This window comes from Gekko japonicus, unplaced genomic scaffold, assembly GCF_001447785.1.
Source record: "Gekko japonicus isolate JY-2015 unplaced genomic scaffold, Gekko_japonicus_V1.1 scaffold449, whole genome shotgun sequence".
Lineage (NCBI taxonomy): Eukaryota > Metazoa > Chordata > Lepidosauria > Squamata > Gekkonidae > Gekko > Gekko japonicus.
The window spans coordinates 568,122-583,069 of NW_015170287.1; the positions used below are offsets into that span (position 1 = coordinate 568,122).

General features: G+C 41.7%; 1 protein-coding gene across 1 annotated transcript in view; it reads right to left on the reverse strand.

The window, feature by feature from the left end:
• The window catches only part of CSMD3 (CUB and Sushi multiple domains 3), a 796,050-nt gene that overhangs the window by 245,057 nt on the left and 536,045 nt on the right, over nt 1-14,948 (reverse strand). The window contains exon 30 of the mRNA XM_015417873.1: nt 8,722-8,838. Coding sequence (XP_015273359.1) covers nt 8,722-8,838 — 117 coding nt within the window. The remainder of the gene's footprint in view (nt 1-8,721; nt 8,839-14,948) is intronic.

The window sequence follows — 14,948 nt, forward strand, 5'->3', positions numbered from 1 at the left end:
AGTGGTGGTCAATGGTGTTTCATCAGATTGGAGGGAGGTGTCCACTGGGGTGCCACAGGGCTCGGTTTTGGGCCCGGTACTTTTCAATATTTTTATCAGTGATCTGGATGAAGGGGTAGAAGGGCTACTCATTAAATTTGCTGATGATACCAAATTGGGAGGAGTAGCAAACACCCAAGAAGATAGAGTTAAGATTCAACAAGACCTGTTACTCTGGAGAAGTGGGCAGTTGCAAAGAGGATGCAATTCAACAAAGACAAATGCACAGTATTACATCTGGGCCACAAAAATGTCAAGCACAAATACTGGATGGGGGATACGTTTCTGGGGAGTAGTGTATACAAAAGAGATCTTGGGGGTAAGGGTAGACTGTAAACTAAATATGAGCAATCAGTGTGATGTGGTGGCAAAAAAGGCAAACTCAGTCTTGGGTTGTATTAAAAGGACCATAGCATCGAAATCACAGGAGGTCATAGCCCCTCTGTATACTGCCTTCATCAGGCCACACCTTGAGTACTGTGTGCAGTTCTGGAGGCCTCACTTCAAAAAGGATGTGGAGAAAATTGAGAGCGTTCAGAAGAGAGCAACAAGGATGATCAGGGGTCTGGAGACTGAGCCCTACGAGGAAAGGCTAAGGGCCTTGGGAATGTTTCGTTTGGAGAAGAGGAAATTGAGGAGGGACAGGATTGTCTCTTTAAATATTTGAAAGGATGTAATTTGGAGGAGGGCAAGGAGCTGTTCCAATTGGCAGGAGAGGATAGGACCCGAAGCAACGGGTTTAATTTACATGCAGAAAGGTATCAGTTGGATATTAGGAAACACTTTTTCATGGTCAGAGTAGTTCAAAGGTGGAATAAGCTGCTTAGAGAAGTGGTTAGCTCCCCTTTAGTGACATGTATGAGTTACATGTGTGAGTTATGGAGGGGGGATGCTGCTAACTATTTGCATGGGGGAAATACAGGTCCCATGGTTCTTTGCTAAACTGTGCATGCCTCAAATACATGCATGCATGAAATCTGATTGTGCATGTGTGCATGCATCCTGTTGTGATGGGAGTTCAGGCATCCCTATTGACTGGACAACCCTAGGCAGAGGTACACTGTTCTGAGCCCAGTTACATCAGTAGGCATAGAAGGGCGTAAGGGTGTTTAGGATTGCATTACCAGTAAAATTCATAGTCAAACAGGTATTTAAACATGAATCTCCACAATCCAACCTATTTAATTAGCCATACAAATTATTACTAGCCATGAATGAAGACAATTAGGAGGGAAGGCAGCATGGTATAGCCTGATCACGTCAGATTTCAGAAGCTAAGCAGGATCAGTATTTGGAAAAGAGACCACCCATTGGAAGGGAGACCAATAGAAAACCGCCTTTGCTTCTCACTTGCCTTGAAAGCCCCTTGCTGGGGGTCACCTGAAGTTGGCTATGCCTTGATAGCACTTCACACGTGCACAGAGAGAGAGAGAGAGAGAGTTTAATAAAGAAGATTAATAAAAACTGGACTAAAATATCTTTATAAAAGTAATGAATTCCTGAAATGGTCTTTGGTAAACTAGCCGCTGTTTAATTTTTAAAAAATCACTTTGTTTATACCCTGGCTTTCTTCCCACTGGGGACCCAAGTGGCTTACATTGTTCTCCTCTCCTCCATGTTATCCTCACAACATAGATAGGGGCTCTGGGGCAAGTGATGCTCTATCTTCTTGGTGCTTGGGGGGGGGGTCAACAGTGGGAGGGCTTCTAATGTCCTGGCCCCACTGGTGGACCTCCTGATGGTCCCTGGTATTTCTGGCCACTGTGTGATACAGAGTGTTGGGCTGGATGGGCCTTTGGCCTGATCCAACATTGGTGTCTCTTATGTTCTTATGTCCTAACCTATGAGATAGGTTAGGAAGAGAGCGTGGAACTGGCCTAAGGTCACCCGACAAACTTCCATGGCAGAATGGTGGTTAAATCTCAGGTCCTAATCTGACACTATGACTATCTAGAAATATGAATTCTTGGGTGGAGGGAGAAGAACATATGCAAAGGATCATGGATTCCTGGCCTATGATACATATGCAACTCAGAAATGTAAATTATTACAATTCCCTTTCAGATCTTGGCAAAATATAACCATGCAGTTTAAATCAATTCCCTGGTTAATTAAGCAGATGGCAATTTAAAGTAAAACTATTCTAACCTGTTTGTAAATCTGCTGCCTGCCTGGCTGTAAGCCATAAACATCCTTATCATAAAATGAGATGGATACTCCAGTTCACCAACAGATGATTTCCTGAATATATGGGAAAGATATTTCACACACTCACTGGACCGTTTAACTAGTTGATGCTTTCCATACACAGTGCCTTTTGTGACCCACAACAATGCTCCACACTCAAAAAGAATGTAACACAACCAAAACCTAAGGCACAAGTATGGCCCTGGATGTTATTTTATTCAAACAAATATGCTACTAAATTAGTACATGTTAATTTACACTACCTGCCACTGGAAAGTTACTCTTATGATTGGTTATTAGCTATTCTCAAAGACAGAGTAATTGTACTTACACCATCAACAAATGTAATTTTAGATCAAACAATGTAATTTAAAAATGCTGCTTATGGATGAACGTAGATAACATTCAGGAAAGGTTGCCAACTCCAGACTGGGAAATTCTTGGTGATTTTCAGGTGGATGCAACCAAAAATGAGGAGAAAAACACAACTCTATGCAAAAAGGGTAACTAAAGAGGTTGGAACAATGAAAAAAATATTACAGTATAACCATGAGCATAGTACAGTATTAAGACAAATATCCATTTACAAAAATACAGGTTTAAAAGTACATATTGTGTACATATGCAAGAACCATAACCAAATGTGCTTTGGCACAAGACCTTCCTCAGTGGTAAAAATCAAACTGAGCACTCCATTGTTACGAGATGGACTCATTTGTGAATAAATATTTACTTACACAAGGTAACAAATGGACTGTGCACATGGAGTTGTATGCCAAAAGCCAAAAGAGGCCGGTTTGCAAAGAGAGAGGCTTCACGTGGAAAAAGGACTTGCTGCATGCTATGTTAAAGAAGCAAACACCTATTCCAGTTTCATGGCTTTGTGGGTGCAAGAAGGCACATGGTTTTCCTTTGTGTTCAGAAAACAACAACTAGGGATTAAAATCTGCCATTACTAGAGACCTGAAATGTCACAGAGGCATAGACTGAATCTGCATTTCTATGCCAAAGCATCCTGTTTACAGCTCCTGTGTTCCTGGGAAAGGCCAGCTCCATTTGTACTTCAAAGGAGATGTCTTGAAGCTGAGAAGTCACACCCAGCCAGATGGTGACACTAAGCTAGGATCTAGAATTACAACATTGTCCCTCCCACAGGGAAAACACTCAACCAATCAAGGTTAGCCATGGGTTGGACATAGAGAAAGGTGGGACACAAACAGGCAAAGCGCCTCCCACCTGGAATATAACGCAGAGCACACTGTGCACTTCTCTGCACTTCTCTGCACTTTGCACTGGGTTTAGCCACACACCCCCTCACCTTTCCCTTAGGCAAGGCTCTTTGTGCGTAAATATCTCTGGGATGCACAGTGTTCCAGAGATATTTGTGCCCATATTAGCTGGCTTGTTCTATGCAATGTGTAAGAGCTATTAATCCCAGGAATCCTTTCCTTAGTCTCCAATCTACTACTGCAACAGGACAGCTTCTGGATCAGGCAAGTATTTGACGAATACCTACCCCAGACTCCAAAGTAACTAGAGGACTATTTTGTATTATTTTCTTTATTGCTAATGGAACCTTGTGTGTTTGAGTGTATGCTTCTGTTTTGTATACTTGTGAAACCAAGTATTATTTAGTAAAGAGAACAACTGAGTTTACAGACACCTTGTCACGTTGTCTCTTTGGGATGGGTTCTCATTCGGATTCTGCTTTCTCTGTATACATTGGCCGCAACCCACCTAGCCCTCGCTGTACATGAGGCGGAGTTCGGCTAACACCATTAACAATTAAATACAGAAACCTGACCATGCAAAGAACAGACCTTACTCACACTAAAATGTTCACTTGTAGAGGTATCAAATCTTCTTGTAATCCAGCATGGACAACTCATCAAAATGTAAAACATTTCCTTTGCCCATGGATCTTCTTAGGTCAGATCAGAAATGCTCGGAACTTCAGTGGAGTGACTGGGCTCATTTTTTCCTGTTGTTCCTGAGCACTCCATTGGAGTCTTGATACTGAGATTAGGTATTTATATGGTGAATCACATGATTGTTGTTTTAAATCATATTTTAGCATTTCAATATGCATTATTAAATTAAATACTAGCTTTTTGGAAATGTGTACTATATTCATAGTTCTATTTTAATCTCTTTTTCATTGTTCCAACCTCTTTGATTTTCAGGTGGAGCCTGGGGGGGAATTTTTTAATTTATTTTATCGGGGAGGGGAGAGACCTCAGTGGGGTATAATACCATAGAGTCCATCCTCCAAAGCAGCAATTTTCTTCAGGAGAACTGATTTCTGTAGTCTGGAGATCAATTGTAATCCCAGGAGATCTCCAAGTCCCACTTGGGGATTGGAAACCCTATTCAGCACCCTGAGTACTGTCCATTTTAATCTGCTTTGTCATGTATGGCTCAGAAACCGTGGCTGTTTTGCAAGCAGAGCGGCGCCAGCTGAAGATGTGCACTGTTATCACCAGATGAAGCTAAAACTGTCACAGATATGTGTTACAAAATCTTATAGCTATGCCAACAAATGTACTAAGCTACCACCTATAAATGTAGAGGACATAACCCGGTTCTCCTTGTTTGTTTTGACAGCTCTCAAAATGTATGGGCTCGTAGCCAGTGCCCTAATACCGATGATACGATGCCAACAATTGAAAGCACTCCTGTTGCTGCAGCAATTACCTGTTGGTTTAAATTACACTATACCTGGTTGAGGCAGAGTCACCAAATGTGATCCACTCACACAGACACTCTCAATGATCCCAATGAGACAAAAGTAACTGAAAACTCACAATAATTTCATTAACTATTGCCATTGCTGCATTTATTATGGGAGAACAAGGACTATTTAACTACCATTTTTACACAAACTCATTCCTTTAAAAAGAAAAACAAAAGTCTATAATTTCACCAGAGGCTAATTGGAAATGCACTGAAATTTGGAAGGTATCACTGTGCTATGTTCTCTTCCTTGTAAGTTTATAAATCATGGGATTCAATGGTTATTCAACACTTGGTATTTATCTGTTGTGATAACAGTATATTCAAAAAGTTACAGAAATATCAAACATATCGAAAATTAGCATTAAATAATACAAGGCACACATTAAAGTGTAATTATTCCAAATACTTTCACACATTGGTGTAATGTATTTCACTCAAGAAGGGAAGGCAAGGAATATCGAGCAAATAGAAGACAGCAATTCATTGCCATTTATACGCACAGTTTGAGTTTGTATCGCAGATTGTTTCTGTTCTCATTCCATTATTGTGTTTTTAAGGTTTGCAAATCCCGGGGGTTTGTTTGATTGTTTTTAAACAAAAGAAATACTCCCAAATAGTGATAAAATTGATCAAACCAAGCTTCTTCTTACACTAAGGCCATTTTCCTATAGAGAATGGAACCACGGTGGCTAAGAAGTTAACATGCTGAACTGCAGACTGGAAGGTTCGAGACCCTAGTGTCGTGTGACAGTGTGAGCTGGCCATAGCCAGGGCTCATTTTGTAGAAAAAGCCCAGCAGGAACTCATTAGCATAATAGGCCACACCCAACAGCAGGAACTCATTAGCATATTGGACCACACCCCTGACAGTACAGCTCATTAGCACATTAGGCTGCACTCACATGTTACCAGAAGTGTGGTCATCCAGCCACACCCACCTTTTGCTTGTTATTCTGTTTACCTTGTTTGTTGTCAAAACCCAGGGCCTTTTTTTGTAGCAGGAACTCCTTTGCATGTTAGGCCACACACCCCTAATGTAGCCAATCCTAATGAGTTTCTGCTGTTGGGTGTGGCCTGTTATGCTAATGAGTTCCTGCTGGGCGTGGTCAACTTGGGAGCCAGCCAGAACTCCATTCCTGTGCGTTCCTGCCCCAAAATAGCCCTGGCCACAGCTCCTGCCAATCTAGCAGTTCGAAAGCAAGAAACTGCAAGTAGATAAATAGGTGTTCTGTGTGCCTCGGTGTTTAGTCATGCCAGCCACATGACCATCGTGAAGTCTTCAGACAGTGCTGGCTCTTTGGCTTGGAAACAGAGATGAGCACTGCCCCCTAGAGTCGGTTTTGACTGGCTTTCAAGCAAGGGAAACCTCTACCTCTATTGAGAATATCTTTATTTGAAAGTCAAGTTGTGACTTCATTCACACAGGTTTGATCACAAGTAGAACTTTCAGGTCATCCTACATACATTCCCTTAAACACAATGTTTACTTATTACCTAATTTAGAAAGAAATGTGTAAAATATGCTCTAGCCGAAATTTTTGTGCTGTGATTACTGTCTTTGGGAGGGGGGATTCCCTAATCTCCCTCATTTCACGGTTGCTATAGTATCTTAAAAAGTTCTGTGATGTACCTGTTACAGCTAAGACCTCCTGTAGTCAGTAGCCACATATAGTGAGCATTTTTTCCTCTGGGTGATTCTGCATCTAGCATTCACTCCACATTTTCTCAACTGGGAGGAAAAAGTACAGCTCAAAATCACATTCAAATACCCTGGGCCAATGCTGTATGGACTGCAAAGTCACCCCTGAATGCCTATAAAACGGCCATAAATCTACGCAGAAGTTACCGTAAAATCTGATGAAAGTGGCATGGACTGTGAAGTGAAAGTGGCATGGAGTGTGGAGGCTACCATAAAATTCAAAAAAGGAAGTGAAAGCAGCATGCAGTGCAGAGGGGAATTTCTGTTCCAATGTGGGTTTGCTAAAACAATGGTGGGAAAAGCCAATGCAGAATTAGGATAACGTTTTATTTACAGCTGAAGCCAGCAGTTAACATTTGTGCAGAATTAGCCTTTCTCTCTCTTTCATACAAATACACATGTGCACATGAATACACAAGTTAGCCATACTAAGGCCCTGTTCATACGAGGCGTTTTGGGCTGGGAGGGGGACGGAACGGGGGCGGAGCAAACGGGCGCGATCCCATGGCAACATCTGGGAATCGTTGCCTGCCCGTCCCTGATCCGTCCCTACCGCCGAAAACGTGCAGTAAAGAAACCTAGGTGGTTCTTTCCAGTAGAGCGCCTCAAGCCGGGCCGTGGGATCGGCCGGCGCGTCCTTGCATCCTGGCCCCCGGCCGTACTGCGCATGCTCCCCCTCCCATCCGACTCTTCCTCCCCGGCATCTGATCGTGCCGGGGAGCGACGCGGCTCGGGGAATCCGTGGGACCCCGCCGCGGCGTCTCAACTTTGGTGCAGCTCAGATTAACCGCAGTTCAGCCGTCCTTTTCCCTGCCGTGTGGCAGGGACCTAAGAACTCTTTCCTTGGAGTAATTTTATTTAGCTGTTTATGCTCCATTTCCCCTCTGGTGTGAACCCTTCCTCCGTTTTATCCTCACAGCAACCCTTGCAAGGTTGAGAGAGAGTGACCATCTCAAGCTCACCCAGTAAGCTTCCATGGCATAGGAAGGATTTGCATCTGTTTCTCCCAGATTTCAGTGCGACACACCAACTAATATGCCATGCTGGACAAAGAAAACTGAGTAAAATGGGACTTGATTCTAAGTAGACCTGCTTAAGGTTGTTCTCATAAACTTACAAGTGAGGTGAGACCGTAAACTATTTAATTTACAATGTTTGATTCATACAGTTAAAGCCCGACATGGACTATTTTTATGTGGCCACACCACAGCTAGTAGTAATAATCTATTTATATCCTTCGGTTTTAAATTTCCTTCACTACCAGGTCCCATTGCTCCAATTGTAGATAGTGTAAGAAACAGCCTTTGAGTAAGTCATGGCCCAAGCATGAGGTTGGAACATACACAGAGTCTAAAGTTTCAAAAAAGCCCTGTCAGGACTGCAGGCCCCATTAATACAGTATGGTCTATTCATGATATTTCAGGAATAAGGTAGATTTTTTTTAATGGCTCACGAGATACATTGTATACAATGTATGGGGCAGGATTGGGGTGTATGTCACAAATATGTATCAGCTCCAGATAAATTATTCATGGACCATTCGATAAATATATCTGATTAAGGTTCACATACATTGGTCTTTCATTAACTTCATAATACCAGCTCATCTCTTCTGTCTTTTCATATATATCCACCTGCAAACCAGCTACTACTTAACCTGTATTTCTAATGCTGGTTCCCCCCCCCCCAGTATTTTAGATATACACATCTTCTGCTTGAATAATTTGTTTTATGCAGTAAAGTTTAAGACATCAAGATAATAAAAGGGCATATCTTCTGCAAACCACTTTCTTATTGATACTTAAAAAAGGATATACCAACACTAGTACATAATCTGCTATGAAAAGACAACCACAACTTTATCCAAAGTGTAGTGATACCAAGGTATACAATGGAAAGAACATGCGTGTGTACCAAAGTCATTCTCAGAATTAAAGCTAGGGGTTCAAAAGGTTTATAAAAGGTTTCACTTCAACATAATTGCAATGTCCAAACAAAGATATCAAACTAATAATGGTTAAATAATTCAGACAAAAATCCATAAAGCAAAGACTACTCACCGAACTCCTTAGGGACAGCAATAGAGTAAATGCAGTTATGTCCTATGCTGTAGTTTTTAGGATAGTTTGGTGATAAAACTGTGCCTTCAGAGCCCGTTGATCGACTTCCACAAGGAGCTAAAAAGCAAAGATTGCAAAACAAATATGGTATTGTAAAACTAAACTGTTGATTTAAATATATGTAACATGCATTAAGTTAAATACATTTTCATTCAAATACATTTTGGCACACTGAGTAAAATGGTGGAAGGCCCATGGATCAATGGTTAGGCCTTTATTTTGTTTGCAGAAGGTTCCAGTCCCTGGCATCTCTAGTTAAAGGATCAGGCAGCAAGTGTTATGAAAGGCCTCAGCCTTGATACTCTGGAGGACCTCTGCCAGTCAGAGTAGGTAATACTCATCTGCATGGACTAAGGGTTTGACTCAGTAGAAGGCAGCTTGATATGTTTATGTGTGTATTGCTTGAAATGACACATCTGTTGATCAAATAAGCTGCCTTTTGATTGGATAGATACATATTGTTTACATTATTTTAGGCTATGTTCTCAAAATAAATAAATTAAGCCTTCTAATAGCCCCAGCTCCATTTGGTATGGTTCTCTTGCCAGAACAGATAATGGAATTCTTGGATAATCCTTCAGTGTGGAACACCCCAAAAGTAGGCATATTTTCCCAAGTAAGAGTTCAGTGTTTTGTACATTTTCACTATTTTCAGTAACAGTGAAGGGTTTGACTCAGTAGAAGGCAGCTTGATATGTTTATGTGTGTATTGCTTGAAATGACACATCTGTTGATCAATTAAGCTGCCTTTTGATTGGATAGATACATTTGTTTACATTATTTTAGGCTATGTTTTCAAAATAAATAAATTAAGTCTTCTAATAGCCCCAGCTCCATTTGGTATGGTTCTCTTGCCAGAACAGATAATGGAATTCTTGGATAATCCTTCAGTGTGGAACACCCCAAAAGTAGGCATATTTTCCCAAGTAAGAGTTCAGTGTTTTGTACATTTTCACTATTTTCAGTAACAGTGGCAGCGATCAGACATGCTGTTTGATCTGGTGTCATTGCTGCTCCCCTCTGGATTTAAAATGCACGTCCATGCAGCAACATCTGTATTCCGTTCCCCAATCATGGACACCCCATTCTGACCTGTCTTTGAGCTGGAGTTATTTGGCACAGGGAAAGTCCGGTCTTTCATGATGTATGCAGCTTCACCCCACGTTTCCAGATATCTGATCAATCCACCACACTCTCAAGCTACTTGGGAAGTCTGAACGTTCCCTTCCAGTTTGGAACATTTTTTTGAGGCAGTTGGCAAGGTGTGCATAACTGCATATTCACCTCTCTCTCCCTTCCACCCTCACACACACGTTTCTCAAAACTGTGTTTTCGTCTTTAAAAACTTCCAAAGAAAGACACCTGTGTACTTTTTTCTGTGCTTTCCAGACACAGGGTGGGGAAGGGGTTAATTGAAAAGCTGATTTTTTTTTCAGGGAAGGAGGGGGCAGTCTGAGAACAATGCTTCACACTTTTAAATAAAAATGCCAGCAGCACACAGGACACAGGATGAGGCTTCTCTATTCTCTCCCTACTGGCTTTGAAACATTTGAAACCCTGAATTTATCAAAAGCAGTTTCAAAAACACTCCCTCACATGGAACTACATATCCCAGAAGCCTCCTCCAGCAATCTCATTTGCCATCAGCTGCCACCATTCTGCCAGGAGTTTGAAGTGCTGCTTCCCATACATGCTTATGTGCATGCTCAAAAGACAAATGATTTTTTTTAAAAACCTACCCAACCACCCCACTCTGCGGCTGCCATGGCTGATTAATCAACCAGGGGGTGAAAGCGCATTGAAGCGGGTTAAGGGGGAGGTCTGATCCAAACTCTCCATTACAATTTTTTTTTAAAAAAAAAAATCCTGGATCAATTAGAAGCAGGGCCACACTGGATCAAACTGCACATCTGACTGCAGCCAGTGTATCCCATTCTAAGATATTCCCCCAAATCTCAGGAGTCACTGAAGTAGTGGGAAGACTTACAAATCAAGCAAACATCATTTGTTTATCACATATTCAGTTCAGAGGGGATACAGTCCAGCTATCCCTAATTGTGGCTTCTTCACGCATACAGAGATCCTGCACATAAAAGCTTCCAGCTCATGACATTGAAGAAAGCACTGTGTACACCTTTCATTGATATTAACAGAAAAGCTCTTACAGGAAAGAACCAGGGCTATTTCTGGGCAGGAACGCACAGGAATGGAGTTCCTGCTGGCTTCCAAGTTGGCCACACCCAGCAGGAACTCATTAGCATAATAGGCCACACCCAACAGCAGAAACTCACTAGGATTGGCTACATTAGGGGTGTGTGACCTAACATGCAAAGGAGTTCCTGCTACAAAAAAGCCCTGGGTTTTGGCAACAAACAAGGTAAACAGAATAAGAAGCAAAAGGTGGGTGTGGCTGGATAACCAAACCTGGTAACATGTGGGTACGGCCTAATGGGCTAATGAGCTGTGCTGTCAGGGGTGTGGCCTAATATGCTAATACATTTCTGCTGTTGGGTGTGGCCTATTATGCTAATGAGTTCCTGCTGGGCTTTTTCCACAAAAAAAGCCCTGGAAAGAACTTATGTTTGCATCCCTCTCATAGCTGTCATCACCACTGGCCTATTATGCATGGGTGTTTCCCCTCACTTTCACCGTGCATGTCTGTCATGTTTTCTTTGTTGTTCTGCACTGATTTTCCTCCCTTCAGAGCTCAGTTTACTTTTTGGTCACTGTTTCCCTGGGTTTTCTGAGAGTGCAGCTCTTTTGCTGACTTTTCCCTTGTTTTGCTTCCAAACCAAAAGTAATTCAAAAATGTAGATTGCCTTGGAAATTCCCCCCACCCTTTTACCACCTTACTCCCGAGCCCACAGTGAGGTCATTCAACCCACTCTGCACCTTCCAACATCCTCCCCCTTCATCATTGTAGAAGCTTCATGTGTCTAGCGATATGAGAGTATTGCTAGTCTCGGATTGCTGAACAGAAAAATTAAAATGACCGGGGGGAGTTTAAAAGGAGCTATGCAAGGTTTAGTTCCCTGCTGGTATTGACTTAAAAGGGGGATTGGAGAGGAGGCAAACAGCAGTGTCCCCAGTGCAAAAAAGAAAAAAAGAAGAAGTGCTGCATGGAAACAAAGGGGAGCGGTGGCATAGTGGGTATATCCCACTGTCTTAACATCCAAACTGTGTTAGTTCAAGCCTCCCGCTGGTGTGAGCAGCCAGCCTGTTGTCCCCAGCTCATCGTCCACCCAGAGAATCGAAAGCTTCGGCGAGTAGATAAAATGGGAACCACTCCTTAGAGAGGGTGGGCACACCAATCTCCCTTGTGGGAGGGTGTTAGCTGACGGTCAGGACGTCCTGGTCGAGGTTCGGAAAAGGTGGAAGAACTTCTCGGCTACAAAAATCCCTGCAGTGGATGTTTCCGGCCAGGTGGTGGCAGTGTGGCGATTTGACATACGGGTACTGAAGCCTGGTCGACAAGCAGCCGTTCAGAAAATGACTGAGCCAAGCCAGAAGAAGTTTACACCATTCAGTGACAGTGTGTGCAATTAAATGAATTTATGCTGTCTTCCCTATCCCCTCTGAACATTGTTAGTCCCCTGTCTAAAATGTGTAATTGTACATCGCTTTAAGCTCACTGGGGAAAGAGATTAATAAATTAGAAGTATTATTATTATTAAAATAAAGGGGGGATCATCAGCATGGAATTAAACTGATATGAGAAGTAAAGTGAGAGAGACACTGGGATGGGAAGCCTAAAGCTTTGAAAACATTTTTCCTTTAATGCTTTAGTAAAGAAAGTTTTTTGGGGGGAACCAATTTGGCAGTCTCTGGAAGTCTAATATTAAAATGGTGGCTGAGCCACATGGACCTTATGCAAACTGCCAAACTTAAGGATTGCTTGGGATCTATTTATTCAGAGGACAAAGTGAATTCCACAGGACAGGCTCTTAAAAAAATTGCCAAGATCACGGCCAGTGTACTAGATCAAATTAGAGAATCTCAAAGAGAAAACCACACACATTTGCAAGGAAGGACAGGGAATTAGTGTTACTGTTGTGTTCCGACAGAGACCGTGCATGTGGTCAAATCAGGCACACAGTTTCCCAAACAGCCAGAGCAACAATGGGGAAAGAGGATCCTAGAAACAGCCTATCGGCTAATCCGGATCCTCAAGGGAACCTATCTAATGGAGGTTAATGTAAATAAGCCAATCACGGGTGTGTGTGGGTGTGGTTCTGTGTGTGCATTTAAGCAGCCCGCGGCCTTGCCCTTGTATCTCAAGTTCTTGAAATCGCTAAGTAAAGTATAAGCTGAAATCACTCAACGATACGTCAGTCTCAGTACTTTATAGTTACTATGCAGCTGTGCTAGGGCATCAGCAAAAATAACCCCCTTTTTTCAATTTAGTGGCACAAGACTAAAAAAGCTCTCCAGAGCTTCTGCCAGAGGACTCCTCCCCCACACAAATTGCAGCCCTGTGCAAAGTGTGGTGGAGTTGCAGCCAACTTTGTGCATGTGTCAGTGGTTCTACCATGCATTCAGTACACTCAACATGTTCCCCCATATTACAAGACTGTGTGACTCTCTCATTTTTCACAGTGGCCAATAACACAACAGAGAATCCCATAGTGCTCAGTAATATGGAAAATGGGGCTTCAAAAGTCTGGTCAGTGTCCACATTGGGTTTTCCCCCTTTCCCTGCCTTCCTTTGTGTTCCCTTTCATTCAAGGAACTAGCACTAAAATGCAAGTGCAAAACCCGAACCACAAGGATTTAAATGGAAGGTGCTTGCTGGATGCTACTGCATAGCTGCGATAGAGTATAAAGTAAATGCAGTAAACCCCCCCCCCCAACTTTGGACAATCCCCCCACATCACAAGTGACATTCCATCCCAATTTTTAAAATTGTAGCTCCAGAATACATACACCAGAGGAAAAAAGAATGGTGCATACAGCTGGTACAGAATCCAAAGTCAAGATTAAAGGCCTACTGCTCTGAAAATCTACAGTAAGATGTGTGTGCGTAATGAGCCATCCACAACAGAGGCCTGGGATTAGAGCCAAAATATCATTATATGGAGTATTTAAATCAATGAGCTTTCTTGCTGAGTAAAACATTAGGATATGATCATTTCCTTGAAAACATGTTCCACTGAAAATTATGGGATGCAGTCTACTATGAGTTTATGGCTTGAAGGTGCAAAATATTTTAATAACAATAACATTTTAAAAACTTCACCCCTCCCCCAAATTTATGTTTGTGTGTTAAGTTCCATCAAGTCACTTCCAAAGTATGGTGACCTGACCTCATACATTAATCACCTCCAAAACATTATAGCTTGGATCTTGCAAACTAAAGGCCACTGCTTTCTTTGTTGAGTCAATTCATTTCACATTGAGTCTTCCTCTTTTCTTACAGCTTTCATTTCCCCCCCTAACATTATTGTATTTTCCAGTGAGTTTTGTCTTTTCGTGATGTGACCAGAAATTATGTTTATCATATATTGTTTTAAATTTACAAATTATATTTGAAATAAATATATATTAACTAACTATGCTGATAACACTTTTATTCATTAGTGATTTTCCGGTTGCTCCAGAATTTGCTGATGTTTTCAAGTGTTTTAAATGTTTTACTGCTTTTAGTACAGTTGACAATTATGTCCTGGTATTTGTGTGATTTTCAATGTTTTACTGTAAGCAGCCTCAGGATCAAGAACCTAGTATGGTTGATTGTATCGGATGGAAATGGCTAAATAAATAAATGTTACATATATCAGATTACAAAAGAAAGAACGCATAGCAATTCTAAGAAGCTGCATTATCAAATTTAGAGTCCAGTGGCACCTTTACATTTGTTCTACTGCTTCAGACCAACACAGCTGACCACCTGAATTATCAAATGATTTATAGTTTATGTTTAAACAGCAAATCTTGCTTGTGAGAGATGCATTGAGATTCTGGCAACTTTCACAAAACTGAAGTCCCTCAGTATCTCTAAAAGAAGACTGGAACAATATAAAGCCAAATAAGACAAAATAAAAATAACCCCCTCCAAACAAATGAAACAGAAACAAACTACTGTTGTAGTTTCTGATTAAATAGGATAGGACTGTATCTGAATGCACAGAGTGTTTGCATAAGTGAGGCTAAAATTGTTTTTGTCTCAC